At 46.5% G+C, this 16,516-nt stretch overlaps 4 protein-coding genes across 4 annotated transcripts; all 4 read right to left on the bottom strand.

The window, feature by feature from the left end:
- Nucleotides 1-1,150: 1,150 nt before the first annotated feature.
- LOC143825928 (olfactory receptor 11H6-like) lies at nucleotides 1,151-2,394 on the bottom strand. The gene has a single exon (XM_077314364.1). It carries the CDS (start codon nucleotides 2,215-2,217, stop codon nucleotides 1,279-1,281), a length of 939 nt encoding a protein of 312 aa, XP_077170479.1. The 5' UTR covers nucleotides 2,218-2,394; the 3' UTR covers nucleotides 1,151-1,278.
- Nucleotides 2,395-4,430: 2,036 nt separating this feature from the next.
- LOC143825895 (olfactory receptor 11G2-like) lies at nucleotides 4,431-5,931 on the bottom strand. The gene has a single exon (XM_077314297.1). It carries the CDS (start codon nucleotides 5,843-5,845, stop codon nucleotides 4,859-4,861), a length of 987 nt encoding a protein of 328 aa, XP_077170412.1. The 5' UTR covers nucleotides 5,846-5,931; the 3' UTR covers nucleotides 4,431-4,858.
- A 2,744-nt stretch (nucleotides 5,932-8,675) lies between these two features.
- LOC143826612 (olfactory receptor 4Q3-like) lies at nucleotides 8,676-10,745 on the bottom strand. The gene is made up of 2 exons (XM_077315452.1): nucleotides 10,645-10,745; nucleotides 8,676-9,637 (listed from the first exon to the last, which is right to left on the bottom strand). The coding sequence occupies exons 1-2, from the start codon at nucleotides 10,670-10,672 to the stop codon at nucleotides 8,676-8,678; spliced, it is 990 nt and encodes a 329-aa protein (XP_077171567.1). The 5' UTR covers nucleotides 10,673-10,745.
- Nucleotides 10,746-13,937: 3,192 nt separating this feature from the next.
- LOC143826611 (olfactory receptor 4Q3-like) lies at nucleotides 13,938-14,873 on the bottom strand. Its single transcript, XM_077315451.1, has one exon. The coding sequence runs from the start codon at nucleotides 14,871-14,873 to the stop codon at nucleotides 13,938-13,940; it is 936 nt and encodes a 311-aa protein (XP_077171566.1).
- Nucleotides 14,874-16,516: the final 1,643 nt, after the last annotated feature.

The following is a 16,516-nucleotide window of genomic DNA, read 5'->3' as shown; positions in this document are numbered from 1 at the left end:
GTGACCTTGGGCCAGTCAGAGTTCTGTTGTGGAGAGAGGAAAGGACCTTTCCTTTCCTCTCTCCACAACAGAACTGTGACTGGCCCAAGGCATTTGTAAGCTGCTTTTGTAAGCTGGCATTTGTAAGCTGCTTTTTTGACTCCTTAGTGTAGTGAAAAGCAGGGTATAAAAAAAACAGCTCTTCATCTTCTTCTTCACCCCTGGTTCTTAGGTTGGGGGAGCCAGCCACTGAATTGATGCTGTCTCTTCAAATAAGCCGCTTTGGGAGGAGAAAAAGCCAGGTCTAAATAACAAAAATAAATGGAAAAGCCAATACAGCCTTAAAAGGATATTAAAAGGACGGACAACAGGCGTGAACAACCCAGTGAATCCTACCTCACCTTCTGAGGTCCTGATCATGCATAAAACTCAACATAGGGAGAGGCTTATAAAAATATAAAATATAATCGGTTTAATTAATGTTTAACATATAAGGGGATTTTCGTGACAAAATGGTTCTGTGGATGAGTTTTGCCCTGGCTCAAGCACACACATGCAGTGAGAGAATCAGAAAGAGGTTTCATTTCGTTTTATTCATGACGATGATCCAAGATCAGCCAACCGAGGGGAACAAGCTCAACCAGAATCAACACATGAAACAAATAGAAATCCTTAACCCTGCTAATGACTAATGTTCGTAATACAAGACAGTCAATAAAACAGCTGGGACATGTGTTTCCTCATGTTGACAAAGAGAAAAAGAATCTATCCAGTGGCTTAAGTCTCTTATATTATTTATTCACTTCGGTTCCATCTTGGCAGAGTCGAAGTGAATAAATAATATAAGAGACTTAAGCCACTGGATAGATTCTTTTTCTCTTTTTCCTCATGTTGAGGCAGAGCGAAGAATCTGGCCTCTTTATGAATTATTTCCTTAAGGCAATCTAGGAGGAGTAGAAGAATTTATCAGATCTTTTTTTGGAAATGTAGATAAAATTCGGGTAATACACAGGGAACGAATACTCTTATAGAGTGAACAGTGAAGTATCATGTCTTCGACTCCTTTGACGTTGTTAGCTGGTAAAAACACAAAACGACAGGAATAAGGGATGTCTAGATATTTGCCTCACTGAAGAGTTGAAGGTAGGATGTCCAAACTGGCGAAAGCAAATGCTGAGATGTTTAGGAAATTCTAATGCAGGGTTTCCCAACCACAGTCCTGCAAAAGGCCCTCAATGGTACCGTGGTGGTGTGGGGAGTTAAATATCTTGTTTTTCTTTCTTCATGGTTTCTGTGCTCCTACAGTGACATCTTTCTCCTCAGCAACCTACGCAGTGCCTCCTTCACCTGATCGTTCCTCAAGGAATAGATCAGGGGGTTGAGAAAGGGTGTGATGGCTGTATAGAAGACGGTCACTGCTTTGGTCAGCTCCGACTGACCGCCCCCGGCTGGAGTTAGATACACTGCAGCCACTGACCCATAGAAAAGTGTCACCACCACGAGGTGGAAGGAGATGGTGGAGAAGGCCTTCTTGCGACTGCCTTGGAAGGAAGCTTTCAGTAGGGTCAGGATCACGACGCTATAGGACATCACGACGAAGGAAGCGTTACCTAAAACCACGACATTCATAAAAACCTCGCAGACTTTGGGGGCTATTCCCAGCGGCGGGCAGGCCAAGGATAGGATAGGTCCAGGGTCACACAAGAGATGGTCAATGATGTTGGGGCCACAGAAGGACAACTTGGAGATCAGAATCACCGGGAAAACATGCCACAGGAAGCCGAGTATCCAACAAACCACCATTAGGGAATAGCAGAAGTCTTGGGACATGATTTGTGGGTATTGCAGTGGGTGGCAGATGGCCAAGTACCGATCCAGGGCCATGGCTGAGAGGAAGAAGCATTCGGTGCTGCCCAGCGAGAAGAAGATGTAGAACTGAAGGAAGCAGTCGCTGAAGGAAATGATGCCGTGGGGGAATGTCATGTCATAAAGCATCCGGGGCACTGTGGCACTCACATAACAAATCTCTAGCCAGGAGAAATTGCTCAGCAAGATGTACATGGGCTGCCGGGACAGGTGGGTATCTAGAAACACCAGTGCAATGATGGTGAAGTTCTCAGCCAACGTGAGCACGTAGAGAACGGTGAAGAAGAGGAGGAGTAGGGTCCGCTTCTGCTGTCCACCCCCGAAGCTCATCAGAAGGAATTCCTGCACTTCAGTCCCGTTTGCCAACTCCATCTAGAATCAGACAATACAGTTGTCAGTAGTCTTGTCTCCCACCTGTTTATCCAGCCCTCACAACTGTGTGTGGATGGTGTAGCCCTCCTCTTTGTCTTATCCTCACAACGGCTAGGGTGAGACACTGGATAGAAGTAAGAAGCACCTTGCATCTTACCTCTCAGGAGGCATTCAGTCCAGGATGCTACCCCCACATCCTGCCAAACAGCAGCAATAGCTCACCAAGCAGAAATTATCCAGGGGGTCTACCAGTGGTTCATGTTCTTCCTTCTCCTTGTTCCTTGCTTGGGCAGCCGCTTGAGTCACTAGACTGCATTAAGCGTAACCAACTTCTTATCTTCTGGGGAAGCAGAACATTCCTTCAGCATTGACCTCTCACCAGAGCTTGTCCTCTGCCCATTTCTGCTGGAAAGCTCGGAGTTTTTTATACCAGTTGCTGCTCTCCTTCAAAGAGCAAGGAAGAGGTAGATCCAACTCCAACATGTTTCCTTGGCTATGGGCTCAAGTGTGTGGTTTTGGTGGTGGAAGAGGCTGCAAAGCCCTCTGGATTTGGGCAGGTTGTTTGGTTGTTTCATGAAGAGCTTTTATTCTGCTTTGGTTGAAGCTTTATCCAAGAAATGGATTGGCCCTTGGGAGATGTCTGTTAAGGGCATTGTTGGGCACCTTCCCATCAAAACAAGATCGCCTTAGAGACCAATTACTTTCCCGTACTTGGAAGTTTAAAAATCACAACCATTTTGAGATTGCTCCCTTTAATTACTCCCTTTAATTACAACGATATAGGCTAGATATCAGGAAAAAAGTTTTCACAGTCAGAGTAGTTCAGCAGTGGAATAGGCTGCCTAAGGAGGTGGTGAGCTCCCCCTCACTGGAAGTCTTCAAGCAAAGGTTGGAGACACACTTTTCTTGGATGCTTTAGGATGCTTTGGGCTGATCCTGTGTTGAGCAGGGGGTTGGACTAGATGGCCTCTATGGCCCCTTCCAACTCTATGATTCTAGGATTCTACTTTCTTTGGGAGGGCTCAGGTCTGAACAGGAACTCTTATTTCATCCTCTTGTCTTTGTTATCTGTCACACACTTTGGCCCATTCCACACGTGCTACATAGTGCAATTTAAATGTGCTTTTGCAACTGGATTTTCCTGTGCGAATCATGAAAACCCGCTTCCAAAGTGTATCGAAAGTGCATTATTTAAAGTGCATTCTGAAAGTACAGGATGGGTCTATACACATGGCCCCATACTATGTGGCAGGGATGGCCAAACTGTGGCTCTCGGGCAGAGACTCATGGGAACTGTAGTCCATGGACAACTAGAGAGCCACAGTTTGGCCACACCCGGCGTATATGGCAAGAATATTTGGGTTCTTATTGTTAGCAGAGTTTAGATCTGCCAAAAGGGCCAAAGCATCAAGCTGCTTAAAAGAATAAAATGATTTATTTGTGGAGAGAAACGGCTTCGTAGATAGAGTCTTAACTGTCTAACTGTTCTGTTCAATCTATCTGCAAGCGGGGAGGAGGTGTGTTCAAAGGATCAGGACGTCTCCTGTTCAGCCAATCAGGAGACTGGAGGAGAGTATTTGAAAAATATCAGGAAGTTTCGGTTCTAACTATGCAAAATACGCATCTCCTCCGATGCCCCCTGCAGGATGTTCTTCATATTCTTTTGAATCATGCACAGAACACACCTTGCGTATTCCAGTGCTTATCCTGCCCGAGAGTGTCCAGGGGCCAAAGCTGCTAGCAAGTACACAACCAGGGTAAATATTCCACTTTGGTGGACTGAGGTAGTACAGACCACGGAGACATCTGTTTAGATGGGGGGGTGTGTATGTTTGTGTGTGAGGGAGGTTCCTTTTCTGCTAACTATTCAGGAAAGTCAGAAGCATTGGGTGGGGAGCAGCCTTAGCTTTAATTGAACCGTGGTGGAGGAAACCATGAGAGCTTTATGCAAACTGGGAGCTTTGTGCAAACTGGGAAAACTAAAGGAAAGCCCAGTTTGTTAAACAATAGGGTCCAAGTTATACAAAAGCCTCTTGAAGTCACTGGGAAAAGCTGATGGAATTCTCAACAGCTTGAAATTCTTATGAACTAAGAGAGTTCATAAGAGGACAGGGAGAGGCGGGCAATACATTTAAATAAATAAAGTCTGTCCATATACTGTTTTTCCTTAGAATTTTTTTATTAAAGTTTCCTCAGACATTTCAACCCCTGTTTTCACCTGACTTTTCCCTTTTATGTTAATGAAAACATTTTGTTTTTGTTTTGAATTTCAGAACACCTTCAAGTTCCAATTCATGTTGTTTACGTGAGAGGGGTGTCCTGATCCTTCCCTCAGGTTCCTGGGATGAACCAGCTATCGAAATGTATCGTGCCAGGGTGGGACATCCAGAGTTCTTCAGGGTGGCTCAGTCAATAAAGGGAAATTAAAAAACAGAGGGAAAACCTTGCCTCTGAGGGAGGCAAATGGACCGGGGACATTATGGGGGGTGGAATACAAGAGTTATTGGGACGTTTGGTGAATAGAGCAAAATTTTGTCCAGTCGTAGAAGTGTGATGCTGAGTGTGGCGAATAAATCTCCCAAGAAGAATAATCCAGAGAGAACCAAAATATATCGATTCATATAGGAACCCTTCTATTCCCCTATATTATCATTTTCTTCTTCAAGAGCTTGAACATGGCTTCCTTTACCTGATCGTTCCGGAGACAGTAGATCAGGGGGTTAAACAGAGGGGTAACTGAGGAGTAGAAAAGAGTTACCACTTTCGTGACCATGGCATGACTGTCCCCATTGGGTACGGTGTACATAGCTGCGACGGAGCCATAGAAAAGGGTCACCACCGCTAGGTGAGAGGAGACGGTGGAGAACCCCTTACCACGGCTGCTTGGGCTAGAGGCTTTCGCCAAGGTGACGCTGACAAACCCATAGGACACCACTATGAAGAGGAAGGTGGCCAGCAGAACAGAGGAGACAATGACCCTGAGGAGAGAGGCAGCATGCCCTTTAGGAGGGCAAGCCAGGGCTAGTATGGGGCCGGGGTCACAAAGAAAATGGTCGATAGTGTTGCGACCACAGAAGGACAGCCTGGAGATCAAAACCACTGGTACAGCGTGCAACAGGAAACCAAGCACCCAAGAAGCAGCCGCTAGAACATAGCAGCAGTCTTGGGACATCATCTTGGGGTATCGTAGTGGGTGGCAGATGGCCAAATACCGATCCAAGGCCATGGCTGAGAGGAAGAAGCATTCGGTCGTGCCAAGCGAGAAGAAGACATAGAACTGGACAAAGCAGGCATGGAAGGAGATGGCCCCTTGTGGGGAAGACAGGTCAAAGAGCATTCTTGGCACCGTGGCAGTGACATAACAGATCTCCAGGTAGGAGAAGTGGCTCAGCAAGATGTACATGGGAAGGCGGGCCAGGTGAGAGTCTAGCAGGACCGTCATGATGATAAGCAGGTTCTCAGCCAAAGTGAGGATATAGATGGCCGTGAACAAGGCGAAAAGAAGCAACCGCCCCTGTTGGCCCACACTGAAGCCCAGCAGAACGAACTCCCGGACCGTCGTCCCATTGACCAGCTCCAAGTGGAACGCACCATCCGTCTGCAAGGAGGCAAATCGGCTACTGTTCATAGCGAGGGTGCTCCTTCTGATGTTTGGCCAAGAAGAATCAACTGCTGGGAATAGCACAACCTAGGCATCACGTACGGTATGCAAGTGCTGCAGGGGGAAAGGATGGCTGCAGTTAAGAGAACCGTTCATAGGCAAAGACTAATCTGCATAACAGGGAAGCCACAAACATCAGAAGAGCCCTGCAGGATCAGACCAGGGGTCCATCTAATCCAGCATCCTGTCTCACACAGGAAGGGCAACAACAGGGCATAGAGGGCAAGACCTTCCCCTGATGTTGCCTCCTGGCTTTGGGATTCAAAGGTTTAGTGCCTCTGAACCTGGAGGTTCCCCACTGTCACCATGGCTAGTAGCCAATGAAAGGCTTATCCTCCATACATTGGTATAATTCACTTTTAAAGCTGTTTATCCCTGCAGCCATCACTGCATCCTCCTGTGGATTAGACTGGTCAGTTTTGGACATGCTATTCTTTCTAGTAAAACCTTTCCATTCCAGCATCTTTCCTATACAAGAATACCTAATCACCTAGGGACAATTTCAGCCTGCTAGCTAGAGATAGATTACCTTTAATGGCATGAATTGGAGCTATTATTGCCCAGTTATTTCCGCATCTTGACTCTAGCCAGCTCTTCCTGGCAATTAACCCACCACCACCACCTATATGACAAAACCTAAACAGTTCCACGGGGCCTGCACTTGGTTGAGGTCGACCCAAACCATCGCTTCCAGTTGGCCCCCAAGCCCCCTCTCCTACTACGGCTGACACTAATCGGCCTTGCCCACTGGGTCCCAGTAAGAGTTGAGCTGAGGCTCTTGCAACTCCATTTTCTAAAGTTATTGTTATGTCAAGTTAAGTTATTGTTGTTATAATGTTATTACTGTTAACACCTGTTGTTACCATATCTTATCTGCATCTTTTCCTGCTCCCTGTAAACTGCCCTGAGCCCTCGGGGAGGGCGGTATATAAATCTAATAATAATAATAATAATAATAATAATAATAATAATAATAATAATAATAATAATAAATGTAATGGCTGAGGATATTCTGTTTCACTGCATCCTGTGAAGTGTGCTTGCACATGAAAGCTTATTGCTCAAATAACACTTGGTTGGTCGAAAAAGAACCACTAGACTCCAACTTCATCAGGCTACTTCAGACCCACCAGATGACCCACCTGGATCTATGCCTCACTAAGTTATTCTTACATTGTCCTCTTCCTCAAGTGCTTTGTGCTTTTCTGGACCAGCACAGATCCCATCTAGTCCACGGTAGTTTTCCAGAATCTCAGCAATCGGTGGATCGCAGGGAAGTGTTGGCTGATTCCCCATCAAATTCTTTATCTTTTAGACTTGCCAGTTCGGTGATGAAAAACCAACCATATCTTCTATTCTAGAGAAGTCAAAATCTTTGAGGCATTTCTCCGATCCCCACTGCCACCCCCTTCTGCTGTGGCAATACTCCATGTTCCTGGGCCTAAGTAGGGCGACAGACAGCTGCTACCAAAGCCAAGGACATGGGAAAGTCACCGTTCCAGACTATGAAGGGCAAGATATTATTCTTCGGATCAGACTTCAGGCTCCGATGCTGTTTATGTAGAGGAAGGGCAAGTGACAGAACTGTTGGATGTGTGTGAAGATTTATTAGTTCCCACCGGAAGGCCTTTCTCCAGCGCTGTGCAGAAGCGTTTATCTGGGAAATTAATGGCCTTTGGGGCCTTGTCTCAGGGGGGCTGCTCTGCTTTTCGTCTAAACAAGATGGCTGCCTCAGAGACAAGTGCCCCCATTGGAGAACTAATTATTTCCAAGGCCTCCCCCCCCCTTCCCGTCTCACAGTATGGTTTGTGAGTCTCCAGGTCAGATGCTGCAGAATTACTTGGGTGGCAATTGAGTTTTCCTTTGAATTTCTGCCGAATGTGAAATGTTGTTTGGGAATCTCGTTTGCCGCTTGCCGAATGAATATTCTGTTAAGGTGGTGTACAAGCACCATGAAAAAACCCAACTCTTCTTCTAAATGCTAGTGAATTTGCGTGTCGTTTTTATTTTATTGCCCTGGTAAATGAGCCATATTTCCTTGATACGAAAAGGGGACATTGGAGGGGCAAAGAAAGGATGGGAATTAAATATTCTGTCTTCGTGAAAGGAAGATGATAAAAAACGGTTTATAAACATATTGAGCTTACTGTTATTCCTCAGTGACAGAACCTGCACAAAACTTTAGGTGGGTGTAGTAGAGGGGGACTGTTTTTCACCTCAAATGTACCATGAGTATTTCCTCGATGAAAGTAATCTTACGCAGCAAATGTTTGTCTTTCAATATCGTATCACAAAACTTCTTCACACTCCATGACACGGTTTGCTCTTATGACTAACACAGCCCTTGTTACTTAAGCTAGATGGCAAAACAAACGTTAACGCTACAGCAAGCTATTATTAAAAAGTGGGACAAAATTGACATTTTTATTAAAATGAGGGGACAGCTAGGAAATGTGAGAAAGAGCTACCGCCCCTTTTCAAAAGGGTATGAATGGTCAGTCTACTTCAAAACCGGGTGACTGGCTGCAAACAGACCATGTGGTTCATAGCTTTTAAAATTTTATACAAGTACTACTATTCATGCAATTTCTCAGTCTGAGAACATCGGGCCTGGAATACATTTTGTCTGTCTGTGTGTGTATGTGATTTTTCAAACAAGCAATTTGGTGATGACACCCAACTTATAAATCCATCCTATAAAGATTCTGTTGAAAACCAGCTTGTGGCCTCCAGCCTCACAACCAGTTGTGTGTTAGGTAAATTTCGGGACGTTGTCCAAGTCACTCTGAAACACAACTCAGTTTGGTTGTCCCTTCACACAAGAACGAGGGGGAATGCACTTGTTCTTCAAGCGCCCCATCGCCTCCTTCATTTCACGATTCCTTAGAGTATATATGATAGGATTGAGGGCAGGTGTGACTACGGTGTAGAATACGGAAGCCATCTTGTCCACCTTGGAACTGGAGAACGGTATGAGATACACAAACAGGCAGGGTACAAAAATGAGGCTGACGACCATCAGGTGAGAGCTGCAGGTAGACAGGGCCTTCCATCCCCTTTCTTTGAAATGGCCCTTAAGAGTTGTTAGGATTACACCGTAGGAGACTAGCAAAACGAGGAAGGAGACCAGGGAGAGCAGACCACTGTTAGCCACCATGAGGAGTTCTGTAACAAAGGCATTGGCGCAAGCGAGCCGGACCAGCTGTGGGACATCGCAGTAGAAACTGTCCAGCTCATTTGGGCCACAAAATGGAAGCCGGAGGATGAGAACCAGTTGGGTCGCAGAATGGAAGAAGCCCCCGACCCAGCACAAAACGAGGAGCCTGATGCAACGTCGGCGGTTCATTGTGACCATGTAAGTCAACGGTCGGCAGATGGCCACGTAGCGGTCGTAGGCCATGAGCGTGAGGAGTAGCATCTCCGAGCCGCCCAAAAAGTGGAGGAAGAAGAACTGGGCCATGCAGCCCCCAAAAGAAATGGTCCCATCGCAGGTCACGAGGTCAGCCATCATCTTGGGGGCCGCCACACACCCCAAGGAAGCATCGATGAAGGACAAACTGGCCAGGAAGAAGTACATGGGAGATTGACGGAGGCGGTGCTCTGTGTTCACAGTGACCACGATGAGAAGGTTGCCGGACATAATGGCAGCGTAGCAGACCAACATCAGAACGAAGAGAAGGAGCCGGATGGGATGGGAGCAGGAGATACCCAGGAAGGTGAACTCTGCTACGGTGGAAATATTCATGGAGATGATAGGACCTGGAGAAGACAAGATGGTTAAAGGAGAGTGCCCAGCTCTTCATGGACAACACAGGAGCCAGAAAATGTTGGAACTCTTAGACAATGGAGAACAAAGTTCACTAAGCTTATTCGATGAGCCTGTGAGGCCACAGATGCCATCAAAATGAACTTTAATAAACATATCCTTCTTTAAAGACACACTGGGTCAAAATATTGGTTTGCAGGGGCTCATGGGAATTGTAGTCCATGGATATCTGGAGAGCCACAGTCTGGCCATCCCTGCATCTGTGGGGTTACCATAAGTTAGCTGCCACCCCCAGAAGCTTTCCTGTCTTAGCACTAACCACTTCCCAACCGATATAGCCTCACTAAAGCAGCCGATTTTAAACATGCAGGGGAATCTCTGTTTTCTTCCCTTGTGAAATGCAAGGCAGGGTGCCCCGGGCTGCAAAGAGACAGTCAGGAAGTGAGCAGACCCACACTGGAATCCCTTAAATATTTTAAAGGTCACTTTAAGATTTTATCTGTTGGAATGTTTTGATATTCACTGTCTTGGGGACCCAATTTGGGTGGAAAAATGGCATAGACATGTTTTAGAAAGATGGAGAGAGAGAGAAGAGTTGGTTTTTATACCCTACTTTTCACTACCCAAAGGGGTCTCAAAGCAGCTTACAAGCATCTTCCCCTTCCTCTCCACACATCAGGACACCCTGTGAGGTAGGTGGGGTTGAGAGAGCTCAGAGAGAACTGATGTGTAAGAACAGCTCTAACAGGACTGTGACTAGCCCAAGGTCACCCAGCTGGCTGCATGTGATGGAGTGAGGAATCAAATCCAGCTCTCTAGATTAACCACTACACCAAGCTGGCTGTTGTTAGATAGATAGATAGATAGATAGATAGATAGATAGATAGATAGATAGATAGATAGATAGATAGATAGATATGTGTATTTTGTTCCGGAGAACCTCCTAAAGAGTCCAAAATTTATCAACCTCCGATGGACAGATACAGATCTGAAGACTCACCTTTTGTCGCCAATCTGACCAAGTTCATTGCTGGCTTATTTGGTTCTTCGGCAGCATTGGTCTGTCCTAAGATGTCCCGGAAGCTTGTTGGTATCTTGAGACTGTACTGAAAGGAGGAGGAGAGATGCCCGTGATGGAGGTTTGCACCGAAGAAGAGGAAAACAGAAAGCAAACAGAGAAAATGTGGCCAAAACCAAAATCTCCCATCTCTTTGTGCGGGAGTGCTGGTTCTTTGAGCTATTATGAGTGCTGTATTAGGGACCAGTGAATTAGCGAGAACCACAAAGGTCAGGGATATAGACAAACAATTTAATATTAGTGCTCAAAAATGCTTAAAAACCATAAAAATCTATTGGGCATGCATAAAACATCCCTGCGTGTGCATTACAAATGCCCTTAAGTTCAGACTTAATGCGTTTTCATTGTACTGATATTCATCAGAGGGATAGATACACACCGTTGTATATAACACCCCCATCCCCCCCCCCCCGAATTTACAACAAATGGGAAAAAAGCTTCTTTAATCTGACAGGGCCGGTTCTGGTCCTGCAAAGTCTTTGCACTGGCAGAATCCTCAGCCAGAAAATATTTCCTCCTCCTCCCCAGGGTGCTGGAAAATCCTGCTGCATTCTCCTTGGCAGAAAGGTCCAAAATAGGAGAAATGCAGGAACCAAAACAAAGGCACTAACAGAGAAATACAGCCTCTCCTCTCTGGTCTAGCTAGGTGTCAAGGGGGAACTGTGGCTCAGGGGTAGAGCATCTGTTTGTCAAATCCAAGCTCAACCCCCAGCATCTCCGGTTAAAACATCTGGCAGTAGGTGATGGGAAAGACCTCTGTCTGGGACCTCGGACGGCCGCTCCCAGTCTGAGTAGACAATATCAGCTTTGGAGGACCAACAGTCTGATCCAGTATAGGACACTTTCCTTTGATTGAATCTTGCCTTCTATCTGCAGGCAGCTAGATACATCTGGGGACCTCAGCAGAACATGACAGCAGGGACCTACTGGAATAAAGTCCCAAAAATACCTTACAAAATCGCTCTCTCTCTCTCTCTCTCTCTCTCTCTCTCTCTCTCTCTCTCTCTCTCTCTCTCTCTCTCTCTCTCGTTACAACCCATGACCATCTTCCTTCAGAGTGCCAGGTCAACCCCAGAAGCTATTTCTTTTTAGAGAAGCTGGTGGCAAATCTCACCCTTCTCTGCTTGCAGGAGGGACATTCCCAGCTGTGTCTTTGGTAAGCGAGCGGGTTCTATTATTGTGCTTTTGCTCTACTGTGAGCCCTGGAATGTTTTATTGGCTCATCGTTGAACCTCAGGGGAAAAGGAAGCCACAGAGGCCGTTCCCAGGTAGTTATTGCTTCCTGCTCTAAATGGAGCGTGTGGATAAGGGGGCTGGAGCCTGGAGAGACTTTCTGGTTGGGATGACTTCCAACAGAACTTGCAAGCATGTCCATGGTAGAACTGTTTCACCTGATGTCTCCACGGTGAATTTGAGCAGGAGGCAAGGATCTGCCTTGCTACCACTCCGTGCCCCATTCCCCAAGGACCACATTCTCACAGTTGTATGCCCTGCTGGGGATGGTCATGCGAATGGGGCAGGGTGGTGATGATGCTTTGAGACCCGGCATGGTATAGTGGTTACGAGCGGGCTCAATTCCCACTCTGCCTCCACATGCAGCCAGCTGGGAGACCTGGGGCCAGTCACGGTTCTCTTAGGGCTGGTCTCACAGAGCAGTTCTCTCAGAGCTCTCTCAGCCCCCAGCTGAGGTGTGTGTCGTGGGGAGAGGAAGGTGTTTGTAAGCCACTATTTATTTATTTAGCAATTCATATACCTCCCCTCTTGGGGGTACCGTCTCGGGGCAGTTTACATAATGTAAAAACTCAATAGAATTCACACATTTAAAAATATATTTTTAAAAAACCCACGGTTTGCTTTGTCCATGATTACTGAGATCAATAAAAAGTTTGCAGCTGTGAGTTATTGGGTGTTAGGAAGCATTGGAGGAGGAATGGAAGGGAGGTGGGAGGGAGGCCTGGGAGTTAAAAACAACAAAAATACATTGCTACCTACAGCCCATTCAGGAGCTTTCTACCTTAGCTGCTACATGGTGGAGATTCAAGATGGATCTGCTTCTCTGCCTAAAGCAGAAAGCTTCTCAGACAATGGGAGGAAGTAGAATTCTTTCTCTTCCTGCCAAATTTGTGTATATGACCAACCAGAGTCAGGCCATGGCCGCAGCTAGGAAATTTACATTTGAAAGCAGACCATTTGACCCACTCTGCCTGTCCCACTAGTAACAAGTTCTTATATGCCGCTTTTCCCTACCCGAAGGAGGCTCAAAGTGGCTTACAGTTGCCTTCCCATTCCTCTCTTTGAGGGAGGAGTAATGAATTCATATCACAGTTCAGAAATGTAAGATGTTTTTATTCAACAATATCAAATATATAACACACGTACGTATATATATGTATATACACACACATTTTGAAAACTATTTAAGAATAACCTGTTAATTAAAATAGCTTAAGTTGTTTTTAAAAAGATTTACAATCCCATCGGATTCAAAATACCACCGGACAATCTAAAATCTGTATGAAATGAGAATACTTATTTAACCTTTAATCGGGACGTGTATCTTAACGGTCAGGTTAAGGCAAGCTTTCCCAACCAGGGTTTCTTGAAACCCTGGGGTTTCTTGAGGGCCCTGGAAGGGTTTCCTGATTGGGTGGGAGGTAATTTTTAAATATATTTTTAAAAATTTGTTAAACATTTATCAGGTGATACAACCATATATGGCCATGGCGACCCCCTCCCCGAATGGCCATTGATGGGCCTGGAGGGGATGGGAAGGGCAATGCTTTCCGGCCATATTCTGCATGATTTGCACCACTCCTGGGGTTTCTCGAAGCCTGAAGAATGTTTCAGGGGTTTCTCAGTGGGAAAACAGTCGGGAAAGGCCGGGCTAAGAGAAAGTCACAGGTTTAAAACCATCCCACATTGTGAACTTGGACTTATTTCCTCGCCCCAGTTCTCTAACTGCTACACAGCTTTAGCTGTTGCAGCAAGGATCCATTGTACATCCATGGGCGCTTATTATAATGATCAATTCTACTTATATGCCGCTGCTCCTGGACCTGCCTTTCGGGTTGATTCACTTGCCATCTCGCAGTTATTCAATCCAATGTTACTAAACTCACTTGCAAAATATACGAACAGCAAACTCTGTGTTCAGGATGCTTAGAGGTCACATAAGACCAACAGTTTTGACATTGGAAGGCATACCATGCGGGTACTTAATTCGCAGCAAGGGTGAAGAGTTTTTGCTTGCTCTTCCATTTCCTCATGGCCTCCTGAATCTCTTGGTTCCTCAGGGTGTAGATCAGGGGATTGAGGGCCGGGGTGGCCATCATGTAGAACACGGAGGCTATCTTGTCCACTTCGGGGCTGGAGGTGGGCTTCAGATACACAAAGACGCAAGGCACGTAGAGGAGGCAGACCACCATCAAGTGGGAGCTGCACGTGGAAAACGCCTTCCTTCCGGCCTTCCCGGAGCGGCCACAGAAGGCGGCCAAGATGGTGGCATAGGAAACCAACAAGGCCAGGAAGCAGGGCAGAGTCAACAGGCTGCTGTTGACCACCATGAGCAGCTCCACCCCAGAGGTCTCCGTACACACCAGCGGGATCATTTGTGGTATGTCGCAGTAGAAATTGTCCAGCACGTTGGGGCCACAGAAGGGCAAAGGGGCCACCGCCACCATCTGAATGGTGGAATGAAGGAGGCCTCCTGCCCAGCAGAGCAAGAGGAGTCCAACGCAACGCTTCCGGTCCATGATGACGGCGTACCTCAGTGGGTGGCAGATGGCCACGTAGCGATCGTAGGCCATGAGTGTGAGCAGGAGCATCTCAGCACCCCCAAAGACATGGAGGAAGAAGAGCTGGGCCATGCATCCCCCGAAGGAAATGGTGTGGCCACAGTTGAGCAAGTCGGCGGCCAACTTTGGAGCAGCCACGGAACCTACGGACAAATCTAGGAGAGACAGATTGGCCAGGAAGAAGTACATGGGGTAGTGGAGGAGCCGGGGCTCGGATCGCACCGTCACCATGATGAGAAGGTTTCCTAGAAGAATGGTGATGCAGCAGACCAAGGCAAAGGTAGAGAGGAACAGGTGGGAATAGCCCGAGCAGGAGAATCCCAGCAGAATGAACTCTGAAATGGTGGACCCATTCATGACGAGGGCTGGTTCTGGCAGGAGAAGAAGAGAGGGGAACAGCATTGAACTTTCTTTCAGCCCTGATCTTCCATCTTAGTACAGTCTACACTCAACAGCCTGAATAGCCCAGATGGCCAGAGCTTGTTTGTGTGCATCGACTAAATTACTTAGAAAAGAACGATCGGATTTCAAAACAGAACTTTATTGGGCAGCTTGTGGATTCCGCTTCTGGTTCTATAGAACTTGGAAGGGATATAGGGTTGGCCATCAGGTGTACTTGGATCGGAGAGCACCAAGGAAGACCGGGGTTGCTATGTAGAAGAACGTTGCTATGTAGAAGAGGGTTGGCCAGGCCAGTTGCAACTGGGCAGTGTTACATTCTTATCCTGTGCCCTGACCTAGCTAGTATTTGGGTGGGAGAACTCTAAGGATTTGGGAAGTAGTTCTTCCAAGGAACAATCGAGTGAGTCATAATGCAGAGGTAGCCAATGGCATACCCCCCTCTGAACGTCCCTTGCCCAGCTGCAAGACAATCCTCAGATCCCCAGGCTGTATAGCACATCCCCTACAATTAATAATAATTATTATTGTATACTCCATTAACCTCTAGGATCTGGGAATGGAATACAAGAGTTTTTCCTTTGATTTATCCTGCTAAATTGTAGAGCTCTCTCCTTGCTTCTTTCTGCCAGTAAACATTTCAAGCCAAAGAGCGGTGTGCTGTTTGGGGTGGGTGGTGGGGACCTTGTATCAACTAGCTGTATAAATTAAGCAGATCCATTTCACATCAGTTTTTTGTTTTCTATTGACCCACCTTTTTTGGTTCTACTAAAAATAATGGAGAGGAGGCAGTACACAGAGTCCAACTGTAGATTCTGGGATTTCAGGACGCCTTTCAAATGTCCCCATAACCTTAAGGACTCGAAAGATGGTTTTGTTTTTACAGAAAACTTTCTCCAGAAGCCTAGGCCAAAATTCTGTGTCTAAAGAAATGTGAGCCTTCCACAGCAACTGTCACAAAAACTACATGTCTTCCTGCTTGGCGTCTTTTCGTGTAGTGGTTAAGAGTGGCGGCTTCTGATCTGCTGAGCCAGGTTTGATTCTCCGCTCCTCCACATGCAGCCACCTTGAGCTCATCACAGCTCTGATAGTGTTGTTCTAACTGAGCAGTCCTGCCAGAGCTCTCTCAGTCTCACCTCCCTCACAAAGCATCTGTTGTGGGGAGAGGAAGGGAAGGCGATCAGAAGTCGCTTGGAGTCTCCTTCGGGCAGTGCAAAGTGGGGTACAAACCCAATTCTTCTTCTTCTAACCGGAGACTTTCAGAGGTAGATGAAAGCTAGTTTTTAAACAATTTCTGGATTTTATTGAGTTACCAGCATGCCAGTGCTGGCTTGCTGTCCTTTACTGGTTGACTTCTTTTTGTTTAACTGGTTTTAATTCATCGTGGTACTTTACGGCCAGTTTTGATTCAGTTGTAGCGGCAGAGTGCCAACCGGAAAGCAATTCAGAAATGACAGCTACGGCAATTCCATCTACACTGACCTGAACTGTTGTCGGGAAAGCTCTTTAAGAAGCCGGGACATCTGCAAGAAACAGAAGCACAAGGAACGGAAGAGTGGAGCTGAAAGGGTCATCCACAGAACTATTCTCCTCAATTCGTA

Source organism: Paroedura picta, chromosome 16, assembly GCF_049243985.1.
Source record: "Paroedura picta isolate Pp20150507F chromosome 16, Ppicta_v3.0, whole genome shotgun sequence".
Taxonomy (NCBI): domain Eukaryota; kingdom Metazoa; phylum Chordata; class Lepidosauria; order Squamata; family Gekkonidae; genus Paroedura; species Paroedura picta.
Note: the sequence above shows the minus strand (reverse complement) of the source record. Positions and strands in the feature narration are given on the sequence as shown.

What these genes read in the sequence shown, in the direction of transcription:
- LOC143825928 (XM_077314364.1), bottom strand. Translation starts at nt 2,217, where the DNA reads ATGGAGTTGGCAAACGGGACTGAAGTGCAGGAATTCCTTCTGATGAGC.
- LOC143825895 (XM_077314297.1), bottom strand. Translation starts at nt 5,845, where the DNA reads ATGAACAGTAGCCGATTTGCCTCCTTGCAGACGGATGGTGCGTTCCAC.
- LOC143826612 (XM_077315452.1), bottom strand. Translation starts at nt 10,672, where the DNA reads ATGAACTTGGTCAGATTGGCGACAAAAG. An exon ending in GGTCAGATTGGCGACAAAAG is followed by an intron (nt 9,638 to 10,644) that starts GTGAGTCTTCAG and finishes TGTCTTCTCCAG; the next exon opens with GTCCTATCATCTCCATGAAT.
- LOC143826611 (XM_077315451.1), bottom strand. Translation starts at nt 14,873, where the DNA reads ATGAATGGGTCCACCATTTCAGAGTTCATTCTGCTGGGATTCTCCTGC.